The 19357-nt window shown below is 46.7% G+C and overlaps 1 protein-coding gene across 1 annotated transcript in view; it reads left to right on the top strand.

Moving 5' to 3' along the window:
- Positions 1 to 19357, top strand: part of nos1 (nitric oxide synthase 1 (neuronal)) — an 81677-nt gene that overhangs the window by 30709 nt on the left and 31611 nt on the right. Inside the window, exons 7-12 of the mRNA XM_063193933.1 lie at positions 1175 to 1316; positions 3208 to 3347; positions 14701 to 14875; positions 17101 to 17202; positions 17682 to 17876; positions 18380 to 18465. Coding sequence (XP_063050003.1) covers positions 1175 to 1316; positions 3208 to 3347; positions 14701 to 14875; positions 17101 to 17202; positions 17682 to 17876; positions 18380 to 18465 — 840 coding nt within the window. The remainder of the gene's footprint in view (positions 1 to 1174; positions 1317 to 3207; positions 3348 to 14700; positions 14876 to 17100; positions 17203 to 17681; positions 17877 to 18379; positions 18466 to 19357) is intronic.

Below are 19357 nucleotides of genomic sequence, written 5' to 3'. Positions count from 1 at the left end.
TTACCATGTATTCCACTGTAATCCCTGTCTGTCTACTCAAGATTGAACCCAGTTCTAGTGAGCTTGCCTCCCTCCACAAATTCTCTCTCTCTCTCTCTCTCTCTCTCTCTCTCTCTCTCTCTCTCTCTCTCTCTCTCTCTCTCTCTCTCTCTCTCTCTCTCTCTCTCTCTCTCTCTCTCTCTTTCTCTCTCTCTCTCTCTCTCTCTGGCTGTATCATCAGGTCAGCGCAATTCTCTGAGCTATTCTTCATTAGCAGCAGTGATGTCTGTGATCACAGGGCTTGTCTGAGTCATTTAGATAGTGAGAATGAGGCGCCGCCTCAGCCTCTGTCATCCTCGCCTCACAAGGCTGCAGAGTGCGGGAGAAGGGAAGCTGAATGAAAACGTGGAGAAAAGCTGAATATGTGTTTCCTCGCCTATTTCTAGCAAAAACTCCTGAAGGCTGGAAATTGGAAACGGCGGCAATAGTGACGGGTCTGGCTGGCTTGCTGGCAGCTTGGGGGGGTGTTACTCGCGAATAAAAGCCCCATCATCTATCATCTAGCAGCACAGGTTGTACAGCATTAGCGCAGCTGATGAGAAGCACCTGGTACTGATAGCCTAATAGCCTAGCGCAGCCAACTTCTTGCTAAAATTGAGAGCCATAAAAAACTGTATGTTTCTTAAGTGTTCTCAGCCTTGTTAGTTCAAATTTAATTCATTAGCATGAACTGCATTACACAATTTTCCTCAGTTTTGTGTCCGGACGGTAAACAACAGAACCATGTACTCTAAGGATGTCATGTTGATATTGTTTGTGGTTTAATTTAGTCTGGCACCAAATAAGTTATTGCTTTTACTGTAATTGTCATTATTGGGAACTTCAGCTATTTCTGTTCTATATTGGCTGTCATTGTTGCATAAAGATGAATACCAGGCCAACTATGACCAAAGCCTCCTTTTCTCCCCCAGCTATTCAGCCGTTCTGGAATACAGATACTTGAAGAAGTGGTGTGTTATGAATGGAAATCATTGTTTTTTATTCTCATAACGAACACTCCCACAGAGAAGATTAGCTTAATGTAGCAAAAAAAAACCTAAAATGTAATCAAGGAATTGATTACACAACCAATGAGAGTGAAGGTCGAAGGTCAACCTGTCTTCCATGACCTGTCTATGACCTTTGTCATGTCTAGGTCGGCCATCACGATATTTCCCCAGAGGATGGATGGGAAGCACGACTACCGCGTGTGGAACAGCCAGCTGATTCGCTACGCCGGCTACAAGCAGCCCGACGGCTCTTTTCTGGGAGACCCGGCCTCAGTGGAACTGACAGAGGTCAGGCTGTGTGTGTGTGTGTGTGTGGGGGGGGGGTGCCTGTGTGTGTGTGTGTGTGTGTGTGTCTGTGTGCGTGTGTGTCTGTGTGTGTGTGTGTGTGTGTGTGTGTGTGTGTGTGTGTGTTTGCGTGTGCGTGCGTGTGTGCGTGCGTGCGTGTGTGGTGGGAAGTGGTGTCTTTTTGTGTGTGTGTGTGCAGTATTTGTGTGATTGTGTGTGTGTGTGTGTGGGTGGGGGTGTTGCTGATTTCTGCATAGTTCATTTGATGATTCCAAATGTAATGGGCAAGAGTCTCATGCTTAAGGGTCAAAAAAAAGGATTCAAATGCATTGCCCTTTGGCCACTCCTAATTTTACACTACAATGCACATTGACCAATGAAAGGTGGCAGATGTTGACCTTTGCCCTTTGTTTATTAGGCTACAACATAGTGTCTCAATTAGACTTGCATGTGCATGTTTTGAGAATTTACATCCCTCTGTATAGCATTGTAATGATCCACATCGTCTTTAAATGAATCCAGTGGTCCACATGGGTAGTTTTTTAAATTCCGGCTACTCGGGAATATGCAATTAAACCGCATGCAAATTATAATTATCAAGCCATTCATTACTTCAATTATTTTCAGTGTTATGCAACTTCTACTAAATGGCCTCTTGAGTCACCCCATTTCATGCACCCACTTATACGGCTTAACATTGTAGCCTTCTTTTGTTTGGTTAGATGATTTCCGCACTAATCATTGACACTGCACAATTAAAGGGGAAAGAATCGGTAGAGATGTTTTAACCGGACTGCCCCACATTTTCTTTTTAATTTTGAATCCATTTTCAAACAGTCAGGATCGGTAACGGGCTGGACCAAAGGTTATGATTTTGTAGCAGGTATGAGTTCCCTAAACTAGATAAAAATATGTATTAACTGTGCTGTTAGCGATACACCTAAAATGTAATTAAAGGAGATTTGTCCGCCCTCACTAAAATGCTGAGACTCATCCTTAAGATTGTCATTACCATTTTTTCTGCTTCTACCATCAGCATTAAGACTTACCCATTTCTTTGTCTTCTTGAATGGTGCTATACAGTATGGTGAATACATGTAAATTGGGCCACTTTGGGCCATTCGCTTATATGCAAAAACAAGTGGCCCAATTTACCTGAATTCACCATATATTGTCAGGGCCAGAGCAAGTGAAAGAAAGTATAAGTCCATCCATGCATTCCCTCTGCCTGAGCTCTCATCAGAGGTGATTTCTCAGACAGCTTCATATACAGTACGTGTTCCTGCAATCAGCTTGACGAATGATTGGCAGGAACAAATGTGACAGGAAGTTCGCTTTCTGAGATGAACACCATTGTTCTGAACATCCCTTTTTTTATACCTCAGATCTCCTTCTCAAACACCTTTAAAAGAAAAAAGAGGGGTATATGTCTATTTGCAAATTAAAGTGTAACTCTCCTCTCCCTCTCTTCCAACTGTTCTTGTTGTGTCTCCTCTCCTCTCCACTCCTGTACTCCCCCTTCTCTCCTCCTCTTTCAACTCTTCTTGCCATGTCTCCTCTCCTCTACTCTGCTCTCCACTCCTCCTCTCTTCTCTCCTCCTCCCCCTATCCTCTTCGCCATCTCCTCTCCTTTCCTCTACTTTGCTCCTCTTTCAACTCTTCTTGTCTCTCCCCTTCTCCTCTATTCTCCTCTCCTCTCCTCTCCTCTCCTCTCTCCTCTCCTCCTCTACCTCCCCACTCCCCGCCTCTTCTCTCCTCTCATCCTCCCCCTCTACGCACCTCTTCTCTCCTCTCCTTTTCCTCTCCTCTCCCCTCCCCTCTCCTCTCTCCTCCTCTCTCCTCCTCTCTCCTCTCCTCTCCCTGCCTCCTCTTTCCTCCCCTCTCCTCTCCTCAGATCTGCATGCAGCAGGGTTGGAAGGCTCCGCGGGGTCGTTTCGATGTGCTGCCCCTCCTGCTCCAGGCCAATGGGAACGACCCTGAGCTGTTCGAGCTTCCAGACGACCTCATCCTGGAGGTGGCCATCATCCATCCAAAGTGAGCATTCCATTCCATTCCATTACAGTACACTTGGCTGATGCTTGTATCCAAAGCAGCTTACAGCTATCCTACGCACAGGGTATTGGTTACAGTCCCTGGAACAGCGTGGGGTGGCGTTAGGTTTGGTGCCTTGCTCAAGGGCATTTCATCCATGGAGTGACAGAGAGAATGGAAGTTTGGGATTCGAACCTGCACCCCTCTGAATTAAAGGCCATCTCCCATGCCACGGGCACCACACAAATTATGTCCTCCTACATTGTGCCCCTTTAACCGTCAGAGGTGACGTGTTCACATAAACAACAGCCACACACCAAAACATACCGACAGCAGTGCACACATATGCACACATGCACACAGATACACATAGAAACACTTTTGTTTCCATAGAAGCATGCACAGACGCACACACACAGACGAACACACACAGACGCACGCACGCACGCACGCACGCACACACACACACACACACACACAACTCCCTTTCTAGCTCTTTCTCTTACACAGACGACGTGCATACACGCAAAAGCCCACATACTGTACTACATGCATTCACTCCACAAACAAACGTACAGATGCACACCAGCCATTTTCACACCGGCTATTCTTACTGCCCTACATCGTGTTTCAAGTACGAATAAAGGAATGGCTACATTTAATGGACAGATGGGATGTGGAGATCAATGGAAGATAAAAGAAGAGGAGACGAAAAGAGAAGCAAAGCGAAAATTTGAGGGGGAAAAAGACACATATCTGAGAGCGGGGGCGTTAAGGAAAGGACATATAAAAAAAGGTCAAAGGAAAAACTAGGATCAAGCAAGTAATGATGAGAGGAAAAACAAGCTGAAAGGAAGAGGGAACTGAATCAGAGAAAAGAGAGAGTGAGTGAGCAAAACAAAGAGAGCGAATCAGATGGAGAGAAAGAAGAGAGACTCATATGAGTCACATTGTGGGGAAAGTGTGTGTGTGTGTGTGTGTGTGTGTGTGTGTGTGTGTGTGTGTGTGCGTGCGTACAGTATGTGTGCGCGTGCGTGTACGTGCGTGTGTGCGTGCACGTGCATGTGTGTGTGTGTTTGTGTGCGTGTGTGTGTGAGATATCCTCCCCGAATGCAGCTCAGAGAGGGCCCGTGGCCAAGCCCGAGCCTCAATCCTGGCTGCCTTCCGTCCCTCCATCCTACATCAGTGGGCTCGAGTGTGGCCGCACGCCAGCCAGCTTGGCACAATCTCTCCGCTACCGAGCGTCACATGGCACCAGCCGTGTCTTCTTAGCGGCGCAATAAAGGGGCCCCTGGTGATGCGTTGCTGCTAGTAGCAGGCGAGCGCTTCAGCATCAAGCCCGCCACCGAGACCACCCACACCCGCCCCACCTGCGCCCGACATGCTGCCACGCAGCGCAGGTAGCCGATCATCTAGCGTAGCGGGCATTAGACGACATGAAGAGGGGGCTCTCGAGTGCGGCACCTGGGCGGACTACTCCGCAGGTGTTGCGGCGGCGATAATGATAGTTTTGGCTGGCTTTGCCACGGCGGCGGCAGCGGCTGTTTTGGCTTTATGTAGTGCAAATTAGGCAGCGCTTGCGTTACTCGGCGGTGGGTGGTGGGTTTTTAGCTGGAGCTTTGGCAGCGAGACAGAGGAGATGAAGATTTATAGTGCAACACACCCGCCGAAGGGGTTGTTTTTTCCGTGCAGATATACATACCTCTGACGGCATGTTTCCTCATTCAGTCGCATTATACAAACACCTCTCCCTCCCTTCTCCCCCTTTCTCTCCCTCCCTCTCCCCCTCTCTCCTTCTCCTCCTTTCTCTCCCTACCTCACCCCCTCTCTCTCCTCCTCTCTCCCTCTCCTCAGCTCTTTTTTTCCCCTGCTGCTCTCTTCATCTTCACATACTGTGGACCACATTAAACACCTGGAAAACACTGATAGGTTTGATGGGCTTGGTGTATGATGCAAGCTGCGTGGAGAGATTGTTTTCTCTAACTTTTTTGCCTGAGTAAGTGCAGGGACAAGACAAGACAATGATTAAACAGCAGGATGTACTTTGTAAAAGTATGCAAGTAAGAAATGTAAGTGCAACAAACCTTTTGTTGTTGACTACACAAGAACTACACAAAGATACACAGAAGAATTCTGCGTATTCCATTCCTGCCTATTACAAACTGGTGAATGATGTAAAATCTTGTCTGGGTATTTGGGGACCGAGAGGAATGTTGTGTAATGTTGATAAGGATAAGAAGTTGGGATTGAGGCTGTGATGTGGGAGCTTGTTTCTTTTCCCCCCTGGTAAGCATTGATGTACTGAAAGCTCTGTATTCATTTGACATTGGTCCAATTATAAAGGACTTTTTAAACCTCTCCTTCCCCCTTTCCCCCTCCCCACCAGCGTTACTGTAATTTCATCAGCTTTTTCTAATTTAGTCTTAGTCTTAGTCACAATGACGAAAATCAATTTTAGTCTCGGTCATATTTGGGTAGATGACGGATAGGCAGCAAAAAACATTTTTTTCACAAAACATTGTTTATGAGGGAAAAAAGTATATGTCTACGTAGTGCAGCAATTAATCTTTCAAAAAATCCAAGTGGTCACAATGTTGGTCTATTCATTGATTATTTATTTACGTTGATAAAGCAATTTGCTGAAAATATGTCCTTTGGTGTGACGTTAAGAAATAAATATATTAAGTAATGTAGAAATGGCTTGATGGAGTTTTATGAACATTGTTACTGTGAGATAGTGAGGTCAAGCGGCTGAGGAATGTACCAGGAGACGGTGGTTCCAAGCAGATGAAGGATTTTTTTTTATTTTTTTAAATAGGCTGCCGGCAGGTGGACAGACAAGACTAACACTAACACTTAACAAAACAAACAAACAAAAAAAAAATAATAATAATAATTAAATCAAAGTCCAAAACCGTCTAGAGCAGACATGAGGTAACAGGAGACCCTCTCACAGCAGAGGTCAAAGTAAGACTCCCTCTCCATTGCAAATGCACAGTTAATATACCAGAATAACTCCTCCCATACGGGACTAGTTTCTTACTAAACATTAATTATCTCTCCTGACACACATCTATTGCTCAAAACAATTTTAAACATAATGAACTATGAAAACAAAAATTACAAAACAACAAGAATGTAACCAAAGGCTTTAAACAGCAAAAATAAATCATAAACAAAATCGGACATGACATTCCTTGTATCCCTCCGCGGTTTCCGCGCTTCCTCACGAATAAGGAAGTGAGCTCGCATTCACTCGGCTTGGCCGAGCAAGGATCACACGCAGGTAAGTATCTGGTAAGTCATTGTTCTCTTCTTTCAGGTTTTTAACATTGTCCAACTGTTCCGTGAGCTTGCTGACTCGTGCAGCATGGCGCGCTTCATGCCACGGTTGGAAAAAGTCACAAGCACCGTTCAGTTTGCATAAGCACAAAAAAATAACAAACACAAATATTTTCACTCACACTCTGCCGCTTTCCCGCGGCACCCTTTTGTTTCACCCCCCATCCCACAATGTTTGTCCATGTGCACCAAAGCACCCTTTTGTGTCCGTGTGTTTTAAAAACAGTAGAAAAAGTTTGTATCGCATTCATTGTTCCTATTTCATCAATAGCGATTTCACTGGCCACAAGCGCTATTTTTAGACCAGAAGCGCTTCAAGACGTGACGGTGGGGATCACTCCGTCACATTACCCCCTCCTCAAGGATTTTCGTCCTCGAAAACCCGAGAAAGGTAGTCAGCTGTGATGTTCTCTGGACCCGCCCTGTAGCGAACCTCGAACTTGAAGGGCTGAAGCGAGAGGTACCACCGGGTAACTCTGGAGTTGGTGTCTTTCATCTGGTGCAACCACTTCAAGGCTCGGTGGTCCGTCTCCAGGATGAAGTCTGACCCGACCAGGTAGTATCTCAGCGACTCGAGAGCCCACTTTATCGCCAGGCACTCCTTCTCCACCGTCGAGTAGCGGAGCTCACGGGGGAAGAGTTTCCTGCTGAGGTACACCACTGGTTTCTGGTCACCTGGCTCGCCCTGCAGCAGCACCGCGCCAAGGCCCACTCCGGAAGCGTCCGTCTGCACGGTGAACGGCTGGCTGAAGTCAGGGTTCTGCAAAATAGGGTCACTACACAGACAACTTCTCAGATCGTTAAAAGCATTGTCACATTCATCAGACCATTGTACTCTGTTGGGGTTGGATTTGCGGGTCAGTTCAATCAATGGGGCAGCCCGGTTAGCAAAGTTAGGTACGAATCTTCTATACCACCCCACTACCCCAAGGAAAGAACGCACCTGCTTCTTTGTTGTGGGTCTGGGTGTGTCCATGATGGCACTGACTTTGCCAACTTGCGGCTTGATCTTCCCCCCGCCAATCACATAGCCCAGGTACTGCACCTCTGTCTGAGCAATGGCACACTTTCCTGGGTTCACGGTCAGTCCGGCTGCCTGGATTCTCTGGAGCACATCTCGGACATGGGTCAGGTGGTCTTCCCAGGAGGTAGAGTAGATGACCACATCGTCCAGGTAAGCTGATGCGTACCCCCGGGCCCCGTCCAGCACCTGGTCCATTAACCGCTGAAAAGTGGCTGGTGCCCCCTGCAGGCCGAATGGCATCATGGTGAACTGAAAGAAACCAAAGGGGGTTCTGAAAGCGGTTAGTTCTTTGGTGCCCTCTTCAAGAGGCACCTGCCAATATCCCTTGCTGAGATCGAGTGTAGTCAAGAATTTGGCTCCGCCCAGCCGGTCTATCAGCTCATCGATCCTGGGCATGGGATAAGGATCAAAAGCAGAGATTGCATTAAGTTGTCTAAAGTCCATGCAAAATCTAAGACTTCCATCTTTTTTAGGGACAAGTACTACAGGACACGACCATTCACTATGAGAGGGCTCAATGATGCCCATCTCCAGCATTGTCTCAATTTCTTGCCTGATCTTGGGTAGGAGTTGAGCAGGGATGCGGTAGCCTGGAAGTCTCACTGGTCCTGGTGCCTTGAGTTGGATTCGGTGCTGCACCAGCTGCGTCCGACCTGGAGCTTCTGAGAACACGCCCTCTGGAACGCAGGCCTCCAGCTCCTGTTGGCACTCTGGTGAAAGATGAGATAGATCTGGGCTCACCTCTGCACTCTGCTCCACCGGAAAGAACTGCTCTTCAGCATCCTCCTCTTCCTCCACCCGTCTGGCCACTGCTGCGTCCCGGACTTGCCACTCCTTCAGCATGTTGACGTGGAAGGTCTGCTTGTCCCTCTTCCGGCCTGGCATGAGAATTTCATAGGTGACTTTGCCTACCTTCCTGTACACGGTGAACGGCCCTTGCCATTTTGCCAGGAGGCTGCTCTCCGTCGTGGGCAACAACAGCAGGACTTGCTGTCCCGGCCTGAAGGAACGGTCTCTCGCAGATCGGTCGTACCAACTCTTCTGCGTTGCCTGGGCCACCTTCATGTTCTCCTGCACCTGCTCGGTAAGAGACTCCATCTTATCACGCATTTTGATGACGTATGAAAGAATGTTCATACCTTGCTGTGGTTGCTGGCCTTCCAACGCCTCCTTCATGACATCCAATGGGCCTCTCACTTCTCTGCCATACAGCAACTCGAACGGTGAGAATCCCGTCGAGGCTTGTGGGACTTCACGATACGCAAACAGCAGGTATGGTAGCCATTCGTCCCAGTCTGCGCCAGAATCGGCAACAAACTTGCGTAACATGCTCTTTAGTGTTTGATTGAATCTTTCCACTAACCCGTCAGTTTGAGGATGGTACGGTGTTGTCTTGATTCCTTTGATCCCAAGGTACTGGTAGACCTGCTTGAGCAGCTTGGATGTGAAGTTGGTGCCCTGGTCCGTCAATACCTCTTGCGGGATTCCGACTCTGGTCACCAGCTGTAGCAGAGCATTGGCCACTTGCCTGGCCTTGACTTGCCTCAAGGGAAACGCCTCTGGGTATCTCGTCGCATAGTCCACCACCACCAGGATGTAGCGGTTGCCACGCTTGCTCTGCTCCAGGGGGCCCACGATATCCATTCCTATCCTACTAAAAGGAACATCAATGATAGGCATTGGGATTAGTGGCACTTTCAGTTTCCCCCCTTTCGCCCTCAGCTGGCATTCTGGACAAGACTTGCAGAAATGCATCAGGTCCATGTAGATGTTTGGCCAGTAGAACCTTCTGGACACTCTGTCCCAGCTCTTGTTCTGCCCCAAGTGTCCAGCATACGGTACTGAGTGTCCCAGTTCTAACACCATTGTGCGGAGAGGCTTTGGCATTACTAGCTGCTCTCCTCCGTCGCCATGACGATAAAGGATGCCATCTTTCAGCCTGAACTTTGCACCCTCAGCATTGCCCTCTGCATCTGGCTGTAAGTCTTTAAAACAGGATTTCAAAGTGACATCTGATGCCTGCAGCTCTCTAATGTCAGGTGGTAGGTGAAAAGGATCAAGCTCACCCGAGTCTGGAAGTGGGAGTGTCTCTGGAAGGCTCGTCCCTCTGAAACGGTCCTGCCTCCGTTGCTGCCTGGTCTTGCGTGGAGCATCTGCATACGGAAGTACGTCCCACGACACATCTGGCCCCGCCTCCTTCGCCTTGGCTCTTGTCACCACCATGTTGCACTCCACAGGATCCATCAGATGCACCAGTCCCGGAATGTCTCTGCCCAGCACCACTGGATGAGGTAAGTGCTCAGCTACACACACAGACACCAGATATTCTTGACCAGCGATCTGCATGTAGATGTCAGCTGTTGGGTATGACACCACATCTCCATGGACACAGCGTATCTGCACTGGGAGCTCAGTCCGCACTGTGTCCTTCGGCACCCATTTGGCACCCACCAGTGTTTGGCTGCTTCCCGTGTCGATCAGGGCCTTGAGCTTTCTTCCACTGATGATCACCTCCGCCAAGGACTCTTGCTGATTGTCCAGCTCACCAGCGCCATTGGGAGTGCAGCACACGTGAGCATCCTTGGGCTTCCTGTTGGGGCATTTTGGCTTGATGTGGCCCACCTGGCCACAATGATAGCACACTGGTTGCTCTTTAAAGTCTCTGGGTGGCCCTGGTCTTGGAGGGCCCTGGTCACGTCTCCCCAGGTTTGCAGACTGCCCCCCATCCGCTTTACCTGGCATTGGTGTGTGGTAGGTCCGTGTTGCGCCCAGCTTGTATGGCCTTCCGCTGCTCTGCGCCGCCATGAAAGCATCTGCCAAGCTGACTGCCTCCTTTGCATCCTTGGGATTATGCTTCTTGATCCACAAACGCACCTCACCGTTGACCATCTTCAGAAACTGTTCTAGCACCAGAAGCTCGCCGATCTCCTCCTTGGTCCGAGTCTTCGGGCACACCCACTTGTCATACAAGTCTTTCAGCCGAACATACAGCTCTTTTGGGGTCTCGTCATGTTGCACATCCAGTGCACGAAACCGCTGTCTGTAGGTCTCTGGGTTTATTTCAAATTTTTCCAATATGGCGGTCTTCACTGAGTCATATTTCATGGTCTGCTCAAAGTCCATGGCAATATATGCTGCTTTGGCCTTGCCAGTCAACAAAGGGACCAAGTGCATTGCCCATTGCTCTCTGGGGCAACCACTCGCGCCAGCAATGCGTTCGAAGCCAGTCAAGAAGTGCTCGATGTCTTCTCCCTCTGTGTACTTCTGCATTTTCGGGCCTCTCCAGCCAGCATATGAAAACACCTGCGGGTATACTCCTGGCACAGGACTTGCCACATTACCCTGCCACTGTGTCCCTGGAACGGGGGATGCTGGGATGCTTCCTGGAGCTGCTGAAGTCATCACTGGAGCTGCTGCTGCTGCTGTTGTTGTTGTTGTCGCCTCTGCCACTGGAGCCGCTGTTGTCACCGCTGGAGCCGTCATCGGAGCCAACGCCACTGCCAACACTGGAACTGGTGCCGCCCCTGGAACCACTGTTGCTACTGCCGACGTCATCGCTGGAGCCATCATGGGAGCTGCTGCCGCCTCTGGACTCACCCCTGCTGCTGTTGCTGATGTCGTCGCTGGATCCATCACGGGAGCTGCCGTCACTGTCACCACTGGAGCTGTCGCCGCCTCTGGAGCTACTGCCACTGCTGTCGATGTCGTCGCTACCTCCGGAACCGCTGCTGCTGCTGTTGTGGTTGATGTTGCCGCTGTCACTGCTGCTGCCTGGTTCGATGGAGCTGGTCTTGCCACTGGACTTGTGACTGCAGATACTGGAGCCGATGCTGAAAACCCCCATGGTGCTGCCGGTCTCTCCTGCCTCTCCCGGGTCACCTCTCCTTGCAGCAGAGTAAACTGGTGCTGCAACTGCTTCCACCTCTGCTCCTGTCGGGCCAAGTCCTTTTCATAGCGCTGTTCATGCGCCTGTTGGTTCTTCATGAAGCCATCAAACATCTTCATTAACTCATTCATGTTGTCTTCAACTTGCATTTCCTTCTCACCGGAAAGCATCTCTTCTTCTGCTGCTTTGCTTTGTGCCATGGTGTCGGTCTTTGTCTTCTTCTTCGGCGCCATCTTACTGCATGTACTCCATGGTAAACCTCAAGCCACTGGTAGTTTTCCGCTGCCACCAAATGTGAGATAGTGAGGTCAAGCGGCTGAGGAAGGTACCAGGAGACGGTGGTTCCAAGCAGATGAAGGATTTTTTATTTTTTAAATAGGCTGCCGGCAGGTGGACAGACAAGACTAACACTAACACTTAACAAAACAAACAAACAAAAAAATAATAATAATAATAATTAAATCAAAGTCCAAAACCGTCTAGAGCAGACATGAGGTAACAGGAGACCCTCTCACAGCAGAGGTCAAAGTAAGACTCCCTCTCCATTGCAAATGCACAGTTAATATACCAGAATAACTCCTCCCATACGGGACTAGTTTCTTACTAAACATTAATTATCTCTCCTGACACACATCTATTGCTCAAAACAATTTTAAACATAATAAACTATGAAAACAAAAATTACAAAACAACAAGAATGTAACCGAAGGCTTTAAACAGCAAAAATAAATCATAAACAAAATCGGACATGACATTCCTTGTATCCCTCCGCGGTTTCCGCGCTTCCTCACGAATAAGGAAGTGAGCTCGCATTCACTCGGCTTGGCCGAGCAAGGATCACACGCAGGTAAGTATCTGGTAAGTCATTGTTCTCTTCTTTCAGGTTTTTAACATTGTCCAACTGTTCCGTGAGCTTGCTGACTCGTGCAGCATGGCGCGCTTCATGCCACGGTTGGAAAAAGTCACAAGCACCGTTCAGTTTGCATAAGCACAAAAAAATAACAAACACAAATATTTTCACTCACACTCTGCCGCTTTCCCGCGGCACCCTTTTGTTTCACCCCCCATCCCACAATGTTTGTCCATGTGCACCAAAGCACCCTTTTGTGTCCGTGTGTTTTAAAAACAGTAGAAAAAGTTTGTATCGCATTCATTGTTCCTATTTCATCAATAGCGATTTCACTGGCCACAAGCGCTATTTTTAGACCAGAAGCGCTTCAAGACGTGACGGTGGGGATCACTCCGTCACAGTTACACTCTTCATATTTATTGCAATTTTTTAAAGTCTTAATTTAATGAGAAATTACCATTTAAGTATTTTTTTCCCCCATTAGATGTGAGATTATTAGAAACCTTCGAGGAAAAACAGGGATATCTTTCTTTTAAATGTTCAAAATTGTCCGAATTTATACTAACTTTTCAGGGACGATAATTTGTTCTTCCCTAATGCAATATTCAGTGTTTATCAAACATATTGTTTAGCTCAAACAAATATTTGAGCGTTTAAAACATGTCACACCGTAGGACATTCATGTCACGCTAAAGGACAGAAATGCAAAACTGAGCCAGAAACAAATATATCAACATGATTATTTTGTCTTTTGATCATAATATAATGTTGCAGTCAATATGGACCTACACTTTACACTTATAAGTCTTTGAATCGTCGATTATCAGCCTAACTTGTAACTCTTAAGGACAGCCATGCGGTCATTGAATGTAACCTGCAGAGCTCATAAGACTCATACTCATACCTTGGCATGACCATCACACTTTTGTAGGTATGCTATGACTGTCACACCATTGAACCTGTAGTGTGTAGTGGCCAGTGCCTGTTTGGTATCTCAAGCTGGACAGCACATTTATGCTGTATATTGAGCTCTCCACAACATACTTTATTCATCTATACTCCTCTATATACTCTCTCACTGATCTTTCCTTCACTGTTACTGTTATATTTGATGGTTTCAAAGCACCATTAATGACATTTTATATCATTTGACAGTATCTAAAATCAACAGCAAATATTCATCAACAATGCATCAAAGTAAAAGGCCAATAAAGGAATAAGTAATTTGAATACACAATATTTATCTAGTCAAACAAAAAAAAAATGTACTACCAGTTGTTTTAAAAGCTATTTCTCAAATATCTAGTCCATTGGTGTGACCTGTTTGTCCTTTGGCGTGATACTCCAAAGTGTCACACCATAGGACTTTTACCATCACACCATAGGACTTTTACCATCACACCATAGGACTTTTGAGCTTTTGAGTTAATTTAAAGCCATGTCGTTGCCAACTGAAATACAATTTCACCTTTAGTAAGATGCATTTTCATACATCTACATAAGAAAAAAATATGAAAAATATACACTATTGTCAAAATGTATTTTATGGCTGTCACACCAAAGGACTACAAAACTAATACATCTTGTGGTAGCAAAACATAATTGATTGACTGAAGAACTCTGAGAGAAAAATCTAAAATCCACCATTGCCATTGGCTTCTTAAGGGTCTAAAGTCACAATTTATGTACCGCTGGAGCTTCAACAATAGATAATTATCCACAGAATTAACCAAAAAAATGATGTCACACCACAGGACATTATTTTCTGCGACAAAGTTTCATAAGTCCATACGGTCTCAGAAAAACAGGAAAAAAATTAAGCATTGCCACTTGCTAAAATAGACACCTTGAAAAACATGCCAGAGTTGTTTAGACAAATGACTGAGCTTTGATTATTTATTTAAAAATGTTTTAATATGGAGAATCAGGCTTGCCTCAGTCACACCATAGGACAAATGTGACATTTGACTCAAAATTAAGTATACTTATTTAAGCTCTGGATTTATTACACATTACTTTTTCACAACAATGACATTAGTTTAATCATTTAAAGCATTGACAATTTTGAAAGCATGAATTTACTTAATTTTAAGAGCCTGCGACAGCAAAATGTACACGTCACGTCATCTACCCATTTAGTCTTAGTCATATTGCCTTCCCATGTTAATCTTAGTATTAGTCTAAATTACAAAAGTCAAAAAGGCGCATTGATCGTCCTGATTGAGGAAATGAACACTGCTCCCCACTTCCTCAGGTTTGAGTGGTTTAAGGAGTTGGACCTGAAGTGGTATGGTCTGCCGGCCGTGTCCAACATGCTGCTGGAGATCGGAGGTCTGGAGTTCACCGGCTGCCCCTTCAGCGGCTGGTACATGGGCACCGAGATCGGGGTGCGGGACTTCTGCGATACCTCCCGCTACAACATCCTGGAGGTTAGTCTGGCTATCGCCACCACAAAGCTTAGTACACTGTCGCCATAGTACGTTTGTAGAAGCTGTGTTAGCAACAGGTGACACTAAGCGTGGAGCTGAGCCATATTTGAGTTATGTACTGTAGCTTAACTTGTTAAGACACAACGTTATAAATTTGCTGTTACCAGAATGCAATTACAAAGTCGTAATGCATTGCTAAAGGCGCTATGTTATGTCATGGTGTTGTAGTGCTATGGCAGCATGCCACTGGACCTACAGCGTGCATTAAACTATACTAGTATACTATACTAGTATACTAAGAAGCTGGTTCGGTAGTAAACCAGGTTAAGTTGACTTTGAGGTAGAGATAAATCATCTAATAGAAGAGTCTGGAGTCCTACTTTTCGTAACTAAATGATGCTTGCAGGTACATCTATTAGCAGGTTTACCATTTCCAGTTACTGAACCAGCTTCTTAGTATAGACAGGCCCCAGATCTTGCACAGACTTCAATGACAGCTCACACATCCTGGACGACAAAACTTAATGAATGCGGTCTCATATTTGCATCAGAAATGCTGAAATTTATTTGACTCTTGTTTGTGTGGCAGATTAGAATTTCTGAAGACAGTTACCGTAGATTGTGCAGATTGATTTGGTCGGTTTTTATGCAGTGCCTGGGGTGGTCGGTAGTGGCTCAGGAGCCGATTGGATTTTGGACGGTAGCGGCCTGCAGTGTCCCATTCAAATGAATGGCAAAAAGAGAACCAGCTTTGGCTGTTGGGGGATTTTGAACAGGACTGGCCACGCACGCCGATGCCATTGGTGTGAAAGGCAGAGTAGAACAAACCGTCCGAAACTAAGCAGAAAGACCTCAGTCGTCTCGCTGTCATTCCGCGACGCTCTAGTCTGAATCTGGCCTTACGGATGGCAAGGCAAGGGCCATATCTGGGTTGGTGCAGGGCCCATTATGTAATTATACTATAATATCAATAATATCTACACTACATTTACGCCTGGACAGAGATTATGTATGAGTTATGTGTCAGGAGGAATGGTTGAATGTTTCTTTAAAAGAGTACATCACAAGTGAATGCTCACTAAATGCACATCTATTTTAAGAAATGGCTCTTCCAAGGCAAACGAGTGCTCATTCAAGAATGTGTATTCATGTAGTATAATTATGTACGAGTATGCCTGTGCATATGGATATGCATGTGCCCATTGTGCATGCATGTATACAAGTCTGTGTGCACAAATGTGTGTATGCGCATTCGAGACACAGGACAGGGAGTGTTGTATACATTTGCACATCCTCTATGTGTGCATGCTGTCCTCACTGTTAAGCAGAACCACCGAGATGACACATCGTGCTGTTCTTGTTTAGAGAGCTCATTACCATAGTCATCGTGTGGGCGAGTTCACTGCGCTCTGCTCTCCTTTGCTCCTGTGCTCTCCTCTCTCCTCTCTTCTCTCTCCTCTGCTTTACTCTGCTCTGCGCTGTGATGATGAGATGTATGAGGAGATGAGATGCAGTCATCGGCTGTTTCAAGGCAGAGTACTTTAGCGCTCGCTAGTCCACCCTCGTCTCGCTCGCACACCTTCACACTCTGAACTAAACGTCCCAGCGAGCCTTAGCGTGCCTGGCTGACGCTCCAAGCTTCCAACAAATTGAGACAATAGGACATAAAGAGCCTCAGCAGATTGTACCGTACTGTTTTCTGTAATTCGCTGGTCACGTGAAGTGTTTACAACCAAAGCATGTGTGTAGAGAGCACAATGTTTCACTACTCTGCTTCGCTACTCAAAATGTGTTTGTTAAGATCGACTTCAGTCCTTATAAATAGTTTTACTGAATGGCATATCACTTCGGGAGTTTATTACAACGTGTGGAAAGTTGAAATGCACAATGTTTTGTAATTACTTTCCTAACACCCCCAAAAATAAATGTGCTAAGGAAAACACTCTGTCCGTGGGTAGCACGTTATATTTTCAGCCTCAAATTTATGCACTGTGAAAATTAATATGAAAATGATATGGGAGCCTAATGAACAAGAATTTCAGGAATTTCCATGTCAACGGGCTAGGACATTCTTCAGTGTCTGATGATCTATTGAGTGACAGAATATATAATTTATTTGACCACAGGAAAAGCAGTGCTCCTGTGAAGTTAAAAGCTGATGTGTTGTCAATAAACCAATCAATCAAGCAATCAATCAATCAATCAATCACTCAATCAATCAACAGGACGTGGCTAAGATGATGGGGCTGGACACCCGGAAGACTTCATCCCTGTGGAAGGACCAGGCACTGGTGGAGATCAACATCGCCGTACTCTACAGCTTCCAGGTCAGAGGTCAACACACTACAACAGGGGTGGGGAACCTACGTCTTGAGGGCCATTTACGGACCTTGAAGTCGTCTTTAATATAAGTTTAATGTTATGCAGCTCCACATGAAATATGACATGTTTTGTAAAGGAATCTTAGAAATTGCAGGGGACCTACAGATGGCGTGGTCTGTTGTAAAGGTGGCTGCCTTCAATTTAGGCCTAAAGTGCAGGGGAAATCCTCGTTTGTGTTCATAGTCTGGCCTTCAGAGGACTTTTACAGTCCTTGGAGGAAATTGAAGTGGCCCCTTGAATGACAAAGGTTCCCCATCCCTGTACCACACTGTGTTTGGGCAGATGTGGCCTAATGGTTAAGGACACCCTAGTGGGCTTTAGATCAGGGGGTTGCAGGATCGAATCCCACCTCTCCCCACCTGTTGGACGTGAATTAACATGTTGAACTAACACTGCAAAAATGGTGTTTCTCTGTGCACGACAGACAGCCAAAGTGACGATAGTGGACCACCACTCGGCTACTGAGTCCTTCATCAAGCACATGGAGAACGAGTACCGCGTGCGCGGGGGTTGCCCAGGGGACTGGGTCTGGATCGTGCCGCCCATGTCGGGCAGCATCACGCCCGTCTTCCACCAGGAGATGATCAATTATCGCCTCACCCCCTCCTTCGAGTACCAGGTGCGGGACGCAGGTCGCCAAGGGACTGTGTGGGTGGGCAGCTCTGTGTGTGTGTGTGTGTGTGTGTGTGTGTGTGTGTGTGTGTGTGTGTGTGTGTGTGTGTGTGTGTGTGTGTGTGTGTGTGTGTGTGTGTGTGTGTGTGTGTGCGTGCATTAATGTGCTTAGTTTGCTTGTGTGTGTGTGTGTGTGTATGTGTGTGTGTTGTGTGCGCATGTGTGCGTGTTTGTGTGTGTGCTTGTGTGCATGTGTGTAAATATTTGTGTGTGCATGTGTGAATGTCTGTTTGTGATTAATTGTGTGTTTGTGTGCGTGCGTGCGTGCGCGCGTGCGTGAGCGTGTGCATGTATGTGTGCGTGCATACGTGCGTGCGTCCGTGAATGTATGTGTACTGTATGATTGAATTCTGAATGTAATAACGGGATTGTAAGAAAGAAACTGTTAGTTGAATTGATGGCATTTTCTTTCCTTTTGTTACATTTCTATTTCTGTGTCTTTGACCCCAGTCTGACCCCTGGAACACTCATGTATGGAAGGGGGTGAATGGAACGCCCACCAAGAAGAGAGCCATCGGATTCAAGAAGCTAGCAAAGTCAGTGCCAAGCCAGCAAGGACACATGGCTGTTATTCCTCTTTCTTTTTGTGCTGTCCGTGTGAAGGTCCTACTCTGATTTGATGTTTGTTTATGACTGGGCTCACTTGGAGAAAGGCATTCGTGCAGGAGATTCATCTCTCTCCTTGTCTGTTTCTTTTCCTCTTTCTCTCTCTTTCTCTCTTGGCGTAGCTCACACACACACACGCATGCGCGCACGCACACACACACACACACACACACACACACACACACACACACACACACACACACACACACACACACACACACACACACACACACACACACACACACACACACACACACACACACACTCTAAGTACTCTGTCCTTGTCTCTTTCTTTTCCTCTGCTTTCTCTTTCTTTCTTACTCACACACTCACTCACTCACTCACTCGCGCACTCGCACGCACGCACACGCGCACACACACTTCCTCCTTCCCCCGTGTTTACCATTGTTTGGCAATAAGTCGGGTGCTTTTCCTCTTCCTCTCCGACAAGCCGATATCAGACAAGATAGGGAAGTAGAACCTTTGCATGATGTAGTCAACAGTCTAATGCACCCCGTTGCTGCCTGGAGGGGGGTAATCAGACGAAACTCAAGACACTCTACCTCCTCCTCCTCCTCCTCCTATTCCTCCTCTTTCTCCTCTTCCTAATCCTCACCCTAAGAGCTATTATTCTAATTGTCCAGAGGATGTGGCGGAGTCTAGGTAATCATGATTAGGATGCTTCAACAGGGACGTGTGCTGCCTGCTTACAGCATGGAGCCAACACAAATAGTCAGCGCAGCACAGCAGAGCACATAGCAAACACAGTGGCATACAGAGGGAGGGAGCTGGGGGGAGGCAGGTAGAGGTTAGAGTTAGAGG

The sequence above is a fragment of the Engraulis encrasicolus genome, chromosome 3 (assembly GCF_034702125.1).
Source record: "Engraulis encrasicolus isolate BLACKSEA-1 chromosome 3, IST_EnEncr_1.0, whole genome shotgun sequence".
Classification (NCBI taxonomy): Eukaryota; Metazoa; Chordata; class Actinopteri; order Clupeiformes; family Engraulidae; genus Engraulis; species Engraulis encrasicolus.
The sequence above is the reverse complement of the archived record's forward strand: the minus strand, read 5'-3'. Positions and strand labels throughout refer to the sequence as shown.